The 16,198-nt window shown below is 40.9% G+C and overlaps 1 protein-coding gene across 1 annotated transcript in view; it reads left to right on the top strand.

Moving 5' to 3' along the window:
* The window catches only part of tbcd (tubulin folding cofactor D), a 125,938-nt gene that overhangs the window by 67,390 nt on the left and 42,350 nt on the right, over positions 1 to 16,198 (top strand). The window contains exon 15 of the mRNA XM_028818650.2: positions 8,278 to 8,434. Coding sequence (XP_028674483.2) covers positions 8,278 to 8,434 — 157 coding nt within the window. The remainder of the gene's footprint in view (positions 1 to 8,277; positions 8,435 to 16,198) is intronic.

Below are 16,198 nucleotides of genomic sequence, written 5' to 3' on the forward strand. Positions count from 1 at the left end.
TATTAAAGCCTAATGCCGGCAATGGCCTGTTTATCACCAGGGAGGTCCCTGCTTACTTTGTGGGTGGCTATTCCACTTTCCCCTACATGATGTACAGTACTCCTTTCTTTGCTCGTGTGTAGTACTCTCACAGTCTGTTTTCTCCTTACTAGCCCCTTTTTGTCCACAAGTTGAATTCTTTCCACTAACTTCAACCCTGACTAAAAGCTCACACACCTGTCATGGTGATTTTATACCTGCAGTCACTTCCAGGGCAACCTCGCTGCTTCTTGGGCCACATATGCTGTGTCGAACCCCTGGGAACAAACGCATAGATGATCCCTCTGGCAACCCAAGTCTCCCTGCTCTTCGGAGTTTAAGCTACTTTCTTCAAAGGGCAGGTCCTTTCCAGTGGTGACTAGGGTTCCCTGAGTGACATAAATCGGCTTTCTCCTTCCCTTTGATGGATTCATAGTCTTCAGTCCTATTCATAGTAGCTGCCCACTGAGATTTACCTAAAAGTATTCCCTGAGATAGTCATGGCTATAGCTTGTGACAGGACATATAGGAGACTAGCACTCCCTGCGAGTCATAACACAACATAAGAAATGTGACAAATTAGAGGACACCATTTGGTTCATCGTGCTCAGTTGTTTAGTAAGCTGTCCCAGTATCTCATCCAAATACTTCATAAAGGGCTGTCAAGGATTCTGCTTCAACTCCATGGCTCAGATTCCCCCAACTCTTTGAATAAAAAAAGTGCTTTCTTTCTTCAGTCCTAAATACACTCCCTCTTAATTTCTACTGAAGTCCTCAAGTGTCCTCAAGTACGTGATTTGCCATTTAGCTGAAAAAATTCAGGCGGATTTACTTTCAGTGCCTTTGAGAACTTTTTATGGCCTATCCATGTTGTACGTTGTAGAGTCTTGTGAATTTCTAGCAGTGCCTGCTGAAATATGTACACATACATAGTCACGTAAGCCATGTGCCCATATTCTGTGTATATATTTTCTTCCTAGTCTTTGTTCCGCATTGATGCAGGGTCTGCTTTTTGGCCTATCGTTCTCCATTTCTTCCTGTCCAAAGCTGCAGCCTCTGCTTGTTTCATGTCCTCGTTCAGCCGATGCAACCATCGCTACATTGGTCTTGTGTGTATACACAGTGTGTAGATAATTTTATTTTTAATGGTTTATTTAGATAATTGATTGCAGTGAGATTTGAACCCAAAGACTTTGTGTTATGAAGTGTTTTGGATTTGTGTTATGGAAATATGATAAATTGCATATTTTGCAGTTATTTTATTATCCAGGCTGTTGGTGTAGAAGCTTACCTTTGTGAGTATTGTGGTGACAACAGGCCAAGCTGGATAGACCAGGCTACCCAGTCCTCAGCAGATTTTTCCTGTTTTTCCTGAGGGAATACCCAGATGCCCTTAGGCCAGCTGACAAGTGTAATGTATCCAGCATTTCCAGGGTCTGCCCCTCCGCCTTCTCCCAGTGGACCAAGCATTATACAAACCCTGTGCGAGGCGCCCAAGTGTCATCTTAATTACATTCCCAACCTGCTACAATTGGAGCTGGGACATATGGGTAGATTCATAACTGGCAAGGCGAAGGGTTCAGTGCCAGTTGGTTGATATGTCAGAATGGGTTAGGAATAATTCTGTTAATATTTTAAAAGCTGATGTAAAGTCACCTCAAATGGACCAAGGTGCATTGTTTTCATAAAGTTAACAGGTACATTATAGTTTTGTTTATTGACTTGTATGAGATATCTTATTTTTTTCTACAGAGAAATTGCTTTATTTTTATGATTAGACAGTTGGAAAAAAAGAAAGATTTTTAATGTGACCGCTGCTGAAAATGATGTCAGCACTGTTTCATACATTGAAATGGTGGGATATGTCAGGCAGATCAAAAAGCTCCATCACCTCATTGACAGATAGATAGTCCTTGGGCTCTATTACCTGAACTGAGGTCTGTGGAGAAAAAAGATTCAGAGTCACTTAGTTTATTAAAAAGGTAAGTTTAAATGTGGGATAGTGTTTAAGATTCCGGGCTGTGCACCACAAAGCAGCCAGTTCAGTCCCTGCTGCCGACTCCCTGCATGACCTGAAGTGAGTCTTTTATTCTGCCTGTACTCCCAGCGTGCTGTGTTAAGTAATGGCTGTATGTCATGTGCTCGGCCTACCTGATGTAATAGTAATAGGGTGCCTTAGGCTGCTGCATTTCATGAAGACTCGCTGATCTTTTTCACTTTACCTCAGGGTTTCTGCTAAGTGTACTGCTGTCTTTGTTGACAAGAAATTCAAGTTTCGGTTATTTTATTCCAGTAGTGATCTCGAACGTCTGAAGTGATTGACGTGAACGCCAGTCTAGTCCAGCTTGTGAAAGGCATGGCCACATTCTGCTGTGCTATTTTATTATCGGCCATAACTCAGCTTCTTGTTTTCTTTTTAAGAACCCAAGCAATGTCTTCTGGCCTTTAGAGTTTGCATCTTCTGTGTAGAAGACAACAGCAGATCCCTCAGAAATTAACTCTCATTTTCAGAATTATTTCCTTTTCTATCCTAGTCAATTTTTGAGTTTTCATTTTGTTTCTTTACCTTTGATGTCAACAGCAGACTTCAAATGCAAACTCCAATGATTACAAGCAGCCGTCCACATGTGGAGCTCAGAGAACATGGAAGACCTAAGCAGTGAGAATCACCTCTCATTCATTTATCCCAGTAGTTGGTGTTTGTTATAAATAAAACATTGCCAGGAAATAAAAGGTGACATTCTGCACTTTAGTCTCATATTCATCTTTTCATCTAGAATACAGTACATGCTTTAGTTAGTTAGGCTTTTTGCAATTTGTATGAAGGAGCCCCACTGTGTTTCCTGACACACTTCTGCTTAATAATTTGTTGGCTGAAAGTCCTTCGTGTTAGTGTGTCAGAGAGACGTTGTGCAGCATTGTACGTCGTGGCGCTCAGTTTTGTTTTCATTCTGTCCTTCACTACCTCCAGGGTGTCCACAGTGTGCCCCATAACTAAGCCTGCCCTTTTATTTAGTTTGTGGATTCAGTGAGCTTCTCTTAAAGTGATTTTATTGGCACAGCCCGTTGTGGCCATCACAGAGTTATAGAAAATGTGAGGGATGTCATCGACCATATTGAAGGAACTCGGTGTCCTAAGGAAGAAGAGCCTGCTCACCCCTTCCTTATATAGTTCCTCTGTATAAGACGACTAGTCCAACCTGTCATTGATGTGGACCCCCAAGTACTTGTAGCAGTGCACCACCTCCATAGTGACCAGCCATCGAGGCTCTTTGGTGCGGTGACAGTCAATAACCAGTTCCTTGGTTTTGCTGATGTTAAGTTGCAGCCAATTCTTTTTTCACCAAGAAACAAAGCTGTTCACCTGGCACCCCTCGTCTGTCTCATTCACTTTATCTATAAATCTCTTAAGTGGAGAATCATCTGAGGACTTCTTCTGAAACTAACGTGACCTAGCATTATATGTGTAGGCTGAGGTGTACAGAGTAAGACATTTTATGAATATACAACATAACAAAAGTAATTCATTGACCCAGTATTTTTGCTTCTCGTTGGATCTGTAGTTATTTACATTTCATGTCTGCTGAAGTTTGCGGAAGCTTTCAGAGTCACAAGAGTTAACAGTTGTGCTTAAACATACAGTTTTGAGCTTTATACTGTAAACTGCATTTGTTTAGGGCACATTTTCAGTGTTACCCTAATCTTATTACAGTTAATAATAGGAGTACTGTGATGGTTTGTACTGCGGCATGTGAGAACCTTTACCTGTGCTTGTAAATCTTACAAATCCCCACCACCCTCTTTCAGAAATAATCCATTATGAGAATGCATTGTTTATTTTCCATCATTTAAAAGAAATATAGACAGACCATATCCTTTTTGATTTCAGCAATCACCTGACCACAGTGAGTGCCCTCAGGCAGTCTACATGTAGCCTCCTTTTTTCACCATTATTATTACAAAATAAAAAGGAATAAAATTTAGCATGCAATGCAAGAGCCTTTTCCTGGACACAGTTCAAATGATTCTGGAATAATTAAGCAATTTTAAATAAGACGTCCTGGAGATAGGCTCCCAGTTTTATTGTATTTTTTTTACCCACTGTAAAGTGCTTTGTCATGTAAGTCCGTGCCTCACCTCCCAATGTAGGATACACCCTCACACACATGTAACGCTGAAGGCAGACTGCAGATAAACTAACGGCCTGAAACAATTTCTCTTTAAATTTGCACCCTTGAATGCCTGTCAACATTTTCATCGCCTTAGCTTTGCTCATCGCACCAGTTAAGCTTGTCGTCTTACACGGCACACCTATTAAACAAAGAGCTTACCAGCTCAGATCTCTCCACCCTGTTCACCTGTTCCTGTTTCAATTCTGTCTCTTGCCCTGTCATCTGTAGTTTGTCTTATGTGAAGTCTTTGTGCTGACGATTCTGCTGCTGCCTCACTGGTGTTTCAGGTGTAGATGGGATTTTAACACTAGAGTAAAAGACGTTCAGGCATGTCTGACCATTTAGTTTAGTAGAGGGAACTGATTTGGAGCCACACTAGAGAGGAAACTAAAAAAAGTCAAATTGTACAATTGGTGAGCAGTGACATGAGGGAGAGTCCGAGGTGTGTGGTGGTTCTTATTTAACATTTTAGAACATCCTCATCTTTCCAACTGTTATTGAAATTTAAACAGTTCAAGTCGAGTGAATAACCTAAATGGTACAAAGGTAAGCAGTGAACTGGCAAAGTTTAAAAATGAAAAGCTAAGGTTTCCAAAAACTGCCCCCTGTGACCATGAATTAAGTGAACAAGGTTTGAGGATGGATCTCTGTAGGTTATTTTAACTCTATAGTCATAGGGAGTTGGAACCTGTCTTGGCGTAACTGCATGTAAGGTGCTAACCATATCTGTTCACACTGGGCCAGGCAATGAAGTAAGCTGAAGAACTGCACAGCCATGGAACTGAGAAGAAATCCATAGTGTGTGAAGAAAATGCTGAGAGAGCACACAGATTCGCCGTAGTGACCAGGCCTGTAATTGAATTCGGGTCCCTAAAGCTGTGAGGCACCAGCAGTAAACACTTCTGCACCTGTGACAATGCATTATTTTGTTCTTTAGTGAACTGCCTAAAAGCGACAGAGCAGGCTTTAACTAGCTCTGCGTTTGTGTGTGGAGATTCACAAGCCGTGGTTTACGAAGGACGGTCAATTTATCAGTTTAACTGAATTTATATGTGTGGTACAAACAGTGCTGACGTTATAAACCCCCAGAGAGTGACGGTCACATCCACTTTTTTTTATTTATGTTAACATAAGGAACAGACGCTTGCCAGGCCTGTCACCCAAAAAGTAAATATATAAACATCTGCACTTGCAGAATAAATCAGAGCTATCAAAGAGGGTGTAGATATATTTCATATAGTGCTAGGCAGCGATTAAAAATTTTAATCATGATTAATCACAGACAATCACAACAATTACATTAAGTGCAAAATTCAATAATGAACTCAAAAGTAGTGTATTGCGTGTATTTGGTTTGCAAACACTTTAAACAAATAAGGTGCTTTTTAACAGCAGTATTCTCTTTACATAGTAGCAGTTAAAATATTTCTTGTCTCAACTTAAACATGAATGTAATCAAATCAACTATAAAACCAAAGCTATTGGCCACTGCCAGGACATTAACGTTTTATCTAGTTAGTAATAGAAAAAACAAGTTACCCTCCGAGTCCAGAGCCACGATCACAACATTATAACCGGCACCTTCCGAGCAACAGCAAGTTGTTTGTAAATCTGTTGTCTTTTTTATCTGAACAGATACCAGCAGAATCATTTTCTTTTATCAGGGAGCAGAATAAACAGTCGTATGTTCAGTACGCAACTCCTTGAGGGCTAATGTTTTTTCCAGAAAACTCAGTTTTCTGAAAAGCACACAAAGCAATGGCTTCACACATAAATCAACATAAAATTTCTGTTGCTGCCTGTTTGCAGTTTGCGGCTCGATGGCCAGCAGGAATGCACGGTGGGCGGGCTTGCTGTCTTTGAGAGACAGGTGCTCGGGGGTGCCAGTTGCAGTGAGACGCAATATGGTTTGTACCTCCTGTCATCGTGTCTGTCCTCCCAGGCGAGCATTGCCATCGGCGCATCAGCTACACGAACGTGTTCGGCACCACGATCAGCTGATGCCGGTACCTCACTTTCATTTTCGATCTCTATCTCCAGATCACTTGCATCAAATTCAGAGTCCGACAAATCAGAGTCCGATTCAGTGATAATACGAAAAAGTCATTCACGGATTATTTTGTTTGAGCATTCACTCTGGTATCTCTCCACATGCCATTTTAGAAGCTGTTTGCTCTTCGCTACTCACACACACACACAGGGAATTGAGGTCAAAGCTAAGTTTCCTTCTAGCAAAAGTGTATCGAAAAGCGCTGTAACAAGAAGATCACTGATTGCTAGCGAGACTGAGCTTTCAAAATAACAAAAACTGCGTTAACATGTGATCAAATAATTGTCAGCGTTAATGCGTTAACGTGATAATGACACGTTAACTTGCCCAGCCCTAATTTTATAATTATTTTGTATGTTCTGTGTCCCTCTCTTTGGTAGTCTTCTCAACCACTCATGGAGTGGCAACTCGAAACTTTGGCCCCACTGAACACGATCAGAATGTCGCACCCATCATCTTCTCAGAAATATGTCGGATACTGAAGATGAGGCGGTATCGCATGTGAAATGCGTCAAGTGGTGCCACACTTTCCAAAGAACAAAAGTGCATTGCAGCCCATTTACTTTGTAAATGTAATTTTCCTGATAGTGCATGAGCCAATATAAAGACAAATGGGGCGCTATTTCTATTAAAAGTTCTAGAAAGATCTTGCCAGTGCAAAGCTTAGCTCACAGCCTTAAAAACCTTTGACTAAAGAGCGTGCCATTTGACCTGAATTTAGGAATTGTTTTATGCAGACGGCCATATTAAATTGATGAACAAGGCAGGGTATCAAGGAATTCATTGCTTGCTGGGAGGATTCCAGAAATGCAAACTTTGTCTAACCAGTAGTTAGCAGGGAAGCAAACCCATCACATAGGAACATGCAATTATCTTTATAAGCATCATTATTGTTGTGAGTAAGAAAGACAAATTGTTTTTCTGCTGTGAGGTGAGAGCTGCGCATGCTGTGCCTGGCATGACGTGTGCTCTGTTGCGCCCTTTCCTGATTCCTCCTCTCAATCTTTCTGTGCTTTTCTTCCATTCACACTGATGGTGCCTTTGGTTTTTTTCTACACCAGCAAACCCCACTTTTCTTGTTGCCCCATCCCTAACCCCAAATATTTGACACCCAATGAGAAGTGCTCTCTTGTGGGGCACATGGGAAGTGGTGGTGGTGGAAGTGTCTGACACATCACCAGGAGAATTCTTGTGAATGGAGGTTTGGTAAGGTAATGGCACCTTATGGTATAGTTGCCAGGGCAGAACTGGGGCAGGCGTCCGTGAGACTTGTGAGGTCTGTAGTCGTTCAGTGAGGCAGAGGTAGGACAGTGGGAGCCCTAGGCCTTAATTTGTAATTTGCAAGTCTGACGTCAAGGGCACGTTAGTCTTAGTTCATATATGGCACTTCAGATGAATGTCTGCTTTCTTAATGAGCTTTGAAGTAGGCACATATTGCTGGGGTCTCTTGGACAGGAGGTGCATGAGAGCAGCTAACATTAGGTCACTGGATTATACTTATTTTTATTTAATGAAATTCTAGTGGTAATTAGAAAAGAATTAAAAAAACAAAAAGATATTGAGTAGGATTGACTGCTTCTGGGCAGAAACACTCAACACCCATGAAATCTAGGAAAGCCTGTTTAAATGACATGAGAAGGGTGAGGCCCACAGTGCCAGCTTGAGAGTTCACATTTGGGCGCCATTCTGGGAGTGGATACCGAGCACACCCACTGTCAAAATGCTGTCCTCAAGCCAAGCCCTACCTCACCAGGTGTCACTTGCAATCAAGAGGTGCGCCTGGAACCCATGTCTTGTGTGCTGCTCACACTGGAATTCTATATTGTATCTACCAGACTTCTGGTTAGACACATGTTCAGATGGCCTCATCTCCAACCTTTTAGTTTCTCTTATGGATTCTATGTGCTTTAATAGTCAGTTTGGGTGTTTAATACTGCCACCTGGTCATCAGTATTGTGATTTAAGGGTGATTGTGACCTCTTCTAAATTGACAGGTACAGATGCCATGCCTTAACTTATGTGTTCCTTCCTCTGCAGTGGTTCCTGTCATCCTTAAAGCCCTGATCTATGATGAGAAAAGAGGCGCTTGCAGTGTGGGCTCCAATGTCCGAGATGCAGCCTGCTATGTCTGCTGGGCCTTTGCTCGTGCCTATGAGCCTTCAGCATTAAAGCCATTTGTGAATCAGATTGCCAGGTAGGAGGAGTTTTTATGTCAAGTATCCCAGAAGAAGAAGAAGAACAGACCCTAAACATTAGTGTTGGGTCCTCCAGCAGTAAAATGTCTCTAAATGCACACGTTTATTTTGGAAGCTTGAAGATTCTGGTTTCACCACTAGTTTCAGAGTTTACCGTCAACAACATAGTGCCGTGTAAGTTTTCTAAACAAACGTTACTGTTTTTTTTTGGGTCTGGGGGTGGACTTTACGAGCCGTCCACTCAGGCTGGTAGCATGTATGGACAGAGTGCAGGCAATGCGTGGGTGAGTGGGTGCGTGCATTTGGGAGTTCACACTAGTTTCATCTTCCCCGAGGTATTGCGTTATTGTGGTGTGGGCGTGGACTTTCTGGGCACGCTGAGCGCCTAAGATCGCTTGCCCCCAGGCCAAGCTTGTTTAACAGAACAATGAAAGCTGCAATATGACTGTGAGCTACACGTTTCCCTGGTTCAGAAATGCAAAACTGTTAGACTGCTGTAAAGGGTCCCACCTGAGTGCGTAAATAAGAATAAATTAAAAAAAAATAAAATACAGTTTGAAGCGCTGTACCCTCCACCACCCGATCCACATGGCCCCATAACTATTCTAATTCTCTGCCAAGCCTGGAGATGCCAGAACTGGTCAAATTCACACGCTTGTCAGGCACTGAAAAATATGCGTCAGACTTTATTCTTTTATGTACAGTAAATAGTCAGACATATTATAAAATAGAAATCTTACTCTGCATGATCTCCTGGCCACCAATATACACAAACACAAGAACAATATAATTAATGTGCCAAGGGCCAATGGACAATACATAAGAAAAGCAAATGCCCACAATAAATACAACAGTGCAGTGTCAGCATATATAGTGCAAAAACAGGGGGAAATGTAGCCTTTTACAGAAACTCATTAAATAAATTCAAATATATACACACACAATAGTCTGAACACACACCAGAATGACTAAAAAAAAGAAAGAACACTTCTGACATGGCAGACACAATGAGGTATTATGCAGGCACGTATTGCTGTTGGTATAATGGACCCCCAGTAGCCTTTCTTGATGCAGTTTTGCTGAATGATTTGTTGGCTGAAAGAACTTGGCGTGTCAGAGAGAGGATTGTTAACAGTGACCCTTTGTTTTGTTGTGTGTTATTGTCTCCTTCACTACTACCTCCAGGGGGTCCGGCGTGTGTCCCATAGCTGAGCCTGCCCTTTTAATTAACTTGTTGATTCTGTGGTCCTCTCTTGAAGTGAAGTTACTAGCTGAGCATACCACATAAGGAAAATTTTACGGGACATAACCGAGTGGTACACGATGTGAAAGATGTCACTACCCTCATTAAAGGAAAAAAAATGAGCCTGCTCTTCCCTTTCTTATATTCTGTAGTTCTTCTGTGGTCCAAGGCCAGTCCAACCTAGCAATGTACAACCTCTATATCCTCTGTCAGAACAGTGAATCAGATAGTTAGACTGAAACATATAATCCAAAAAGAGTGGCGAGTAGAGCGGGTCAATTACTGGCTGGACTAATGTGCCCGTAAAGTCATATATTGTAAGGGGAAGAAGTAATGGACTGGAGTCATTCACAAGTCTGTCTGTTGATAAAAACTCCCTGAGTCTTGCAGTCCTTGAGTCCACGCCTGGTGGTAGGTGTGTGAATAGACTGTGTTGGTCTGTCATTATAATGCTGATGAATCTGGCATGGTAAATTTCCTCCAGAGATGGAAGAGCTTCTTCTTAGAATGTTTTGGGCAGTTCTGACTACCTGCTGTAGGGCTTTGTGGTCCTGTGACAGTTACCAAACCAGGCTGTGATTTCATTGGTAAGAATGCTCTCAATATGACTTTTATAAAGGCTGCTAAGGATTGTGGCTGGCATGTCAAATTTCTTTGGCCTTCTCAAGAATTGAAAATGCTTTTGAGATCTCCCTACCTGTTGTTTGACCAGGCAAGATCTTCACTAATGTAAACTCTGAGAAATTTAAAGGTTTTCACACTCTCAGCTTCCGCCTCACCAATGTACAGTGGTGCGTGCAGCTGCCTCCATTTCTGTAGGTCCACAATCATCTCCTTCTCATTCTTGTCCTGCAACCATGTTACCAGACTTACAACATCCATCCTGTCTCATCTATCAGGGTAATCAGTATAATGACTGTGATATTATCAGCAAATATGGTGATACTGATGCTATTCTGGGAGGCAACACAGTCACTCATGAAGAGGGTATATTGTAGGGGAATTAGCACAAAGCCCTCTGAGATCTTTGTATTTATACCTGTGTGTTGGTAGTACTAGGATGTTGTACCGTGTTCACCATTATCACTAGAATTACCAGAGCCTACGAAAAAACTCGTGGATCCTTTACCACCTTAAATCACTTTGCAACTCCCCATCAGTGTCTTTTTTTTTTTTTCCTGTAAATGTGTCGATAAGCAGCAAGCAGCCTGCTATCACATCCCCCACCACCGCACAGTTTTCTCAACTCAAGTCTGTTTACCCTCACATTGGTTGCTTAGAGTTGTATAGAGTGAGAAGTCGAGCAAAATGACACCTTTTATAAATACTATACTGTGAATTTCCCATTGGGATTAATCTATCTATCTATCTATCTATCTATCTATCTATCTATCTATCTATCTATCTATCTATCTATCTATCTATCTATCTATCTATCTATCTATCTATCTATCTATCTATCTATCTATCTATCTATCTATCTATCTATCTATCTATCTATCTATCTATCTATCTATCTATCTATCTATCTATCTATCTATCTATCTATCTATCTATCTATCTATCTATCTATCTATCTATCTATCTATCTATCTATCTATCTATCTATCTATCTATCTATCTATCTATCTATCTATCTATCTATCTATCTATCTATCTATCTATCTATCTATCTATCTATCTATCTATCTATCTATCTATCTATCTATCTATCTATCTATCTATCTATCTATCTATCTATCTATCTATCTATCTATCTATCTATCTATCTATCTATCTATCTATCTATCTATCTATCTATCTATCTATCTATCTATCTATCTATCTATCTATCTATCTATCTATCTATCTATCTATCTATCTATCTATCTATCTATCTATCTATCTATCTATCTATCTATCTATCTATCTATCTATCTATCTATCTATCTATCTATCTATCTATCTATCTATCTAATCCTGCCTACCAAATTCTTTCTATCTATCTAATCCTGCCTACCAAATTCTTTCTATCTATCTAATCCTGCCTACCAAATTCTTTCTATCTATCTAATCCTGCCTACCAAATTCTTTCTATCTATCTAATCGTTATTTGGAACACATGCATTTCATGTTTATGTAAACACATTGTTAAAACAAACGCTTTTCATGTTTTAGTGATAATTGACAAAATGTAGACATGAAGTGTATAATGTGTGAAGCCTGAAGTCCAAATATCAAATAAACACTTTCACAAAAGGTACAAATATAACAGAACAAATGCACTTCTATTCAAGAATATAACTGCAGAAAAAGAACCCGCGTTAGGATGCGACATTGACACACATTTGCTACGACCGCTTCGGTGGCGCAACGATATCAACTGTTGACTGGTAATCAAAACTTCATGGGTTTGATCCTGGATGTGTCAGTTTTGAGAAGTGAGCTGCTCTTATTCTTAATATTTTAGAATAAAAACATACATTTGATTTCAGTCTGTAACTGCCGGTGTAAATGTATACTTGTAAAGGTTAGCTTTGTTTTTTTTTTTATATTCAGTTTTATTCTCTCAGTTGCGTTCATGATCCCACAACCCCGACCCATCTGACACTGCTGTTTTCACATAAAGACGCGCTATAACAGAGGTGAACTCCGATCATGACTACAGTTCTACATCGGAGCAAGAACTCACGTCGCACTTTTGCCATCGCTGTACTTTGTATATGTACATGTGAAGCTCTGCAGTCTACTTGTGACTTTACGCTGTAGGAAGTAAGTAAATAATTAAAGGTAAATAACATTCGATCTGGCTCTTATATACAAAGTACAGCGAGGGTAGCTTCCACCTTCAGCTATAGACTCTCCACTCTAGTGTTTAGATCTGGACGGTGCATGTGCCCAAAACATTAACATTTATATGTTACTTACATCTCGCCTGAAGAAGGGGCCTGAGTTGCCTCGAAAGCTTGCATATTGTAATCTTTTTAGTTAGCCAATAAAAGGTGTCATTTTGCTTGGCTTTTCACTGTGTTACTTACATAAAAGCCAGATCGAATGTTATTTACCTTAATTTACTTTAATCTGCTGTTCTCTAAAGTCCCTTTCAAGCTGCGTTATCATCGAAGCTTTACTTAGCATGTCCCATTTAGATGGGTTGCATGATTTTGTTTTATGCTGACCCACAACAGGCAGAACTCGGCAATGGCCCAGCCGTAAAGATCAGTAATCTTGGGACGCAGGATTGTGAACACAATTAGAGGTTTCTTAATCCCGAAAGGCCCACTTGTACACTTAGAAAGGACGGAGCCTGTATTTACCAACTGCAAGGTGTTACCTGAAGTGTCTCCTACTGCCTGACAGGATGTGGTCTTGGCGGGTTCTGGCACGTCGGTGGTGAAGGCCGCATGTAGTCTTTTGCGCCCCATCCTTCTTGCTAACTTGCACAGAACAGGACTTGAGAACAACTTAGCCCCCCAGTGTTTACCAAAGAGTTTGTGTGGAGGGCCTTTTCAGCTGTTCATTGGTGACTTGTCAAACTGGATTTTATTTAATTCATCTATGGTTGTGGTGTTTTGCTGACAAACCAAAGAAAAGCTCTTGAGTAGAACTGAGAAGTAATCTGAACACAGAAACAGATTTAATTCAGTTCATTTAGACCAGTGGGTCTCAAACGCAGTCCTGGGGACCCTCTGTGGTTGCAGGTTTTTGATTCCAGGCATCTTCTCTGTTAATTGCACTCCTGGCAAGCTGTTATTTCCCAGTTGTTATTTTTTGGGATCAAGGTGGAAATTACAAAACTAAATTTGATAAAATTTAATTGTACAGGTGCTGGTCATAAAATTAGAATATCATGACAAAGTTGATTTATTTCAGTAATTCCATTCAAAAAGTGAAACTTGTATATTCGATTCATTCATTACACACAGACTGATGTATTTCAAATGTTTATTTCTTTTAATGTTGATGATTATAACTGACAACTAATGAAAGTCCCAAATTCAGCATCTCGGAAAATTAGAATATTGTGAAAAGGTTCAATATTGAAGACACCTGGTGCCACACTCTAATCAGCTAATTAACTCAAAAGCCTTTAAATGGTCTCTCAGTCTAGTTCTGTAGGCTACACAATCATGGGGAAGACTGCGGACTTGACAGTTGTCCAAAAGACGACCATTGACACCTTGCACAAGGAGGGCAAGACACAAAAGGTCATTGCTAAAGAGGCTGGCTGTTCACAGAGCTCTGTGTCCAAGCACATTAATAGAGAGGCGAAGGGAAGGACAAGATGTGGTAGAAAAAAGTGGACAAGCAATAGGGATAACCGCACCCTGGAGAGGATTGTGAAACAAAAATGTGGGGGAGATTCACAAAGAGTGGACTGCAGCTGGAGTCAGTGCTTCAAGAACCACCACACACAGACGTATGCAAGACATGGGTTTCAGCTGTCGCATTCCTTGTGTCAAGCCACTCTTGAACAAGAGACAGCGTCAGAAGCGTCTCGCCTTTGGACTGCTGCTGAGTGGTCCAAAGTTATGTTCTCTGATGAAAGTAAATTTTGCATTTCCTTTGGAAATCAAGGTCCCAGAGTCTGGAGGAAGAGAGGAGAGGCACAGAATCCACGTTGCGTGAGGTCCAGTGTAAAGTTTCCACAGTCAGTGATGGTTTGGGGTGCCATGTCATCTGCTGGTGTTGGTCCATTGTGTTTTCTGAGATCCAAGGTCAACGCAGCCGTCTACCAGGAAGTTTTAGAGCACTTCATGCTTCCTGCTGCTGACGAACTTTATGGAGATGCAGGTTTCATTTTCCAACAGGACCTGGCACCTGCACACAGTGCCAAAGCTACCAGTACCTGGTTTAAGGACCATGGTATCCCTGTTCTTGATTGGCCAGGAAACTCGCCTGACTTTAACCCCATAGAAAATCTATGGGGTATTGTGAAGAGGAAGATGCAATACGCCAGACCCAACAATTCAGAAGAGCTGAAGGCCACTATCAGAGCAACATGGGCTCTCATAACACCTGAGCAGTGCCACAGACTGATCGACTCCATGCCACGCTGCATTGCTGCAGTAATCCAGGCCAAAGGAGCCCCAACTAAATATCGAGTGCTGTACACGCTCATACTTTTCATGTTCATACCTTTCAGTTGGCCAACATTTCTAAAAATCCTTTTTTTGCATTGGTCTTAATTGATATTCTAATTTTCCGAGATACTGAATTTGGGACTTTCATTAGTTGTCAGTTATAATCATCAACATTAAAAGAAATAAACATTTGAAATACATCAGTCTGTGTGTAATGAATGAATCTAATATACAAGTTTCACTTTTTGAATGGAATTACTGAAATAAATCAACTTTGTCGTGATATTCTAATTTTATGACCAGCACCTGTACTGTACCACACATTTCTATGTGTTACATAGGGATAATTTAGTGTTTTTTATTTATTTATTTTTTTTAGATTTTAATCTTTATCCATGTACACCTTAGACAATAAATATAACAGCAGGTCAGGTCACTTACAGAAAATCAGTGTCGGGATAAAAAATAGTGAATTATCCACAACTCAAGATCAGCAAAACCAAGACACCCCAGTCACTGCTACAAGTACTGGGGGGGGGGTCCACACTAGTGACAGTCTGCTCTAGACTAGTACAATACAGTACAGTACAATACAATACAATTTATTTTTGTGTAGCCTAAAATCACACAGGAAGTGCCGCAATGGGCTTTAACAGGCCCTGCCTCTTGACAGCCCCCCCAGCTTTGACTCTCTAAGAAGACAAGGAAAAACTCCTGTATAGGGAAAAAATGGAAGAAACCTCAGAAAAGGCAGTTCAAAGAGAGACCCCTTTCCAGGTAGGTTGGGCGTAAAGTGGGTGTCAAAAAGAAGGGGGTCAATACAGTAACACTGAGGAGATGTCGAGAGTAAGAAAGATGTGGATTGTGACAAGTCCTAGGACTCTGTGCTGGGCCACTAAGAGGCCCACCGAATCACCAAGCTGGCAGGCCCCGTTAGGGAGAACAGAATGCAAACAAAAGTGAATCCTGTTGTAAATCCTCACTGGAACACACCAACATTGACGATGTGTAGTCAGCAGATTATTCATAGAGGCATGTCCAGTAATATTACAGGGCCTTCTTCACACCAACAGCAATATGTTTTTAAAGCGCCTCACTGAGACTGTTCTCTTATCTTATCAGATGTTTTGTTCCTTTTTGGAATTCTTATGTGTGTTTAGGGAGGGTGGTGGTTTTGTTGTTTGTCATGATATTTATGTATTGACTGAATTCTGTAAATTATAAATTTCCCCATAGGTCAAATAAGGGACTGTCTGTCTGTCTGTACCTGCCTCTGTCTGTCTGTCTGTGTCTTTACCGATCTCTGTCTATATTTCTGTCTCGGATGCTAAAATTGGAGGAATGCCAGACACTGAAGACGCACCAAAAACAATCCCAAAAGACTTGGAAAAGCTTCAGAACTGGGTGAACATTTGGAAGATGCAGTTTTATGTGGAAACGTGCAAAATGCTGTACAC

The sequence above is a fragment of the Erpetoichthys calabaricus genome, chromosome 14, assembly GCF_900747795.2.
Source record: "Erpetoichthys calabaricus chromosome 14, fErpCal1.3, whole genome shotgun sequence".
Classification (NCBI taxonomy): domain Eukaryota; kingdom Metazoa; phylum Chordata; class Cladistia; order Polypteriformes; family Polypteridae; genus Erpetoichthys; species Erpetoichthys calabaricus.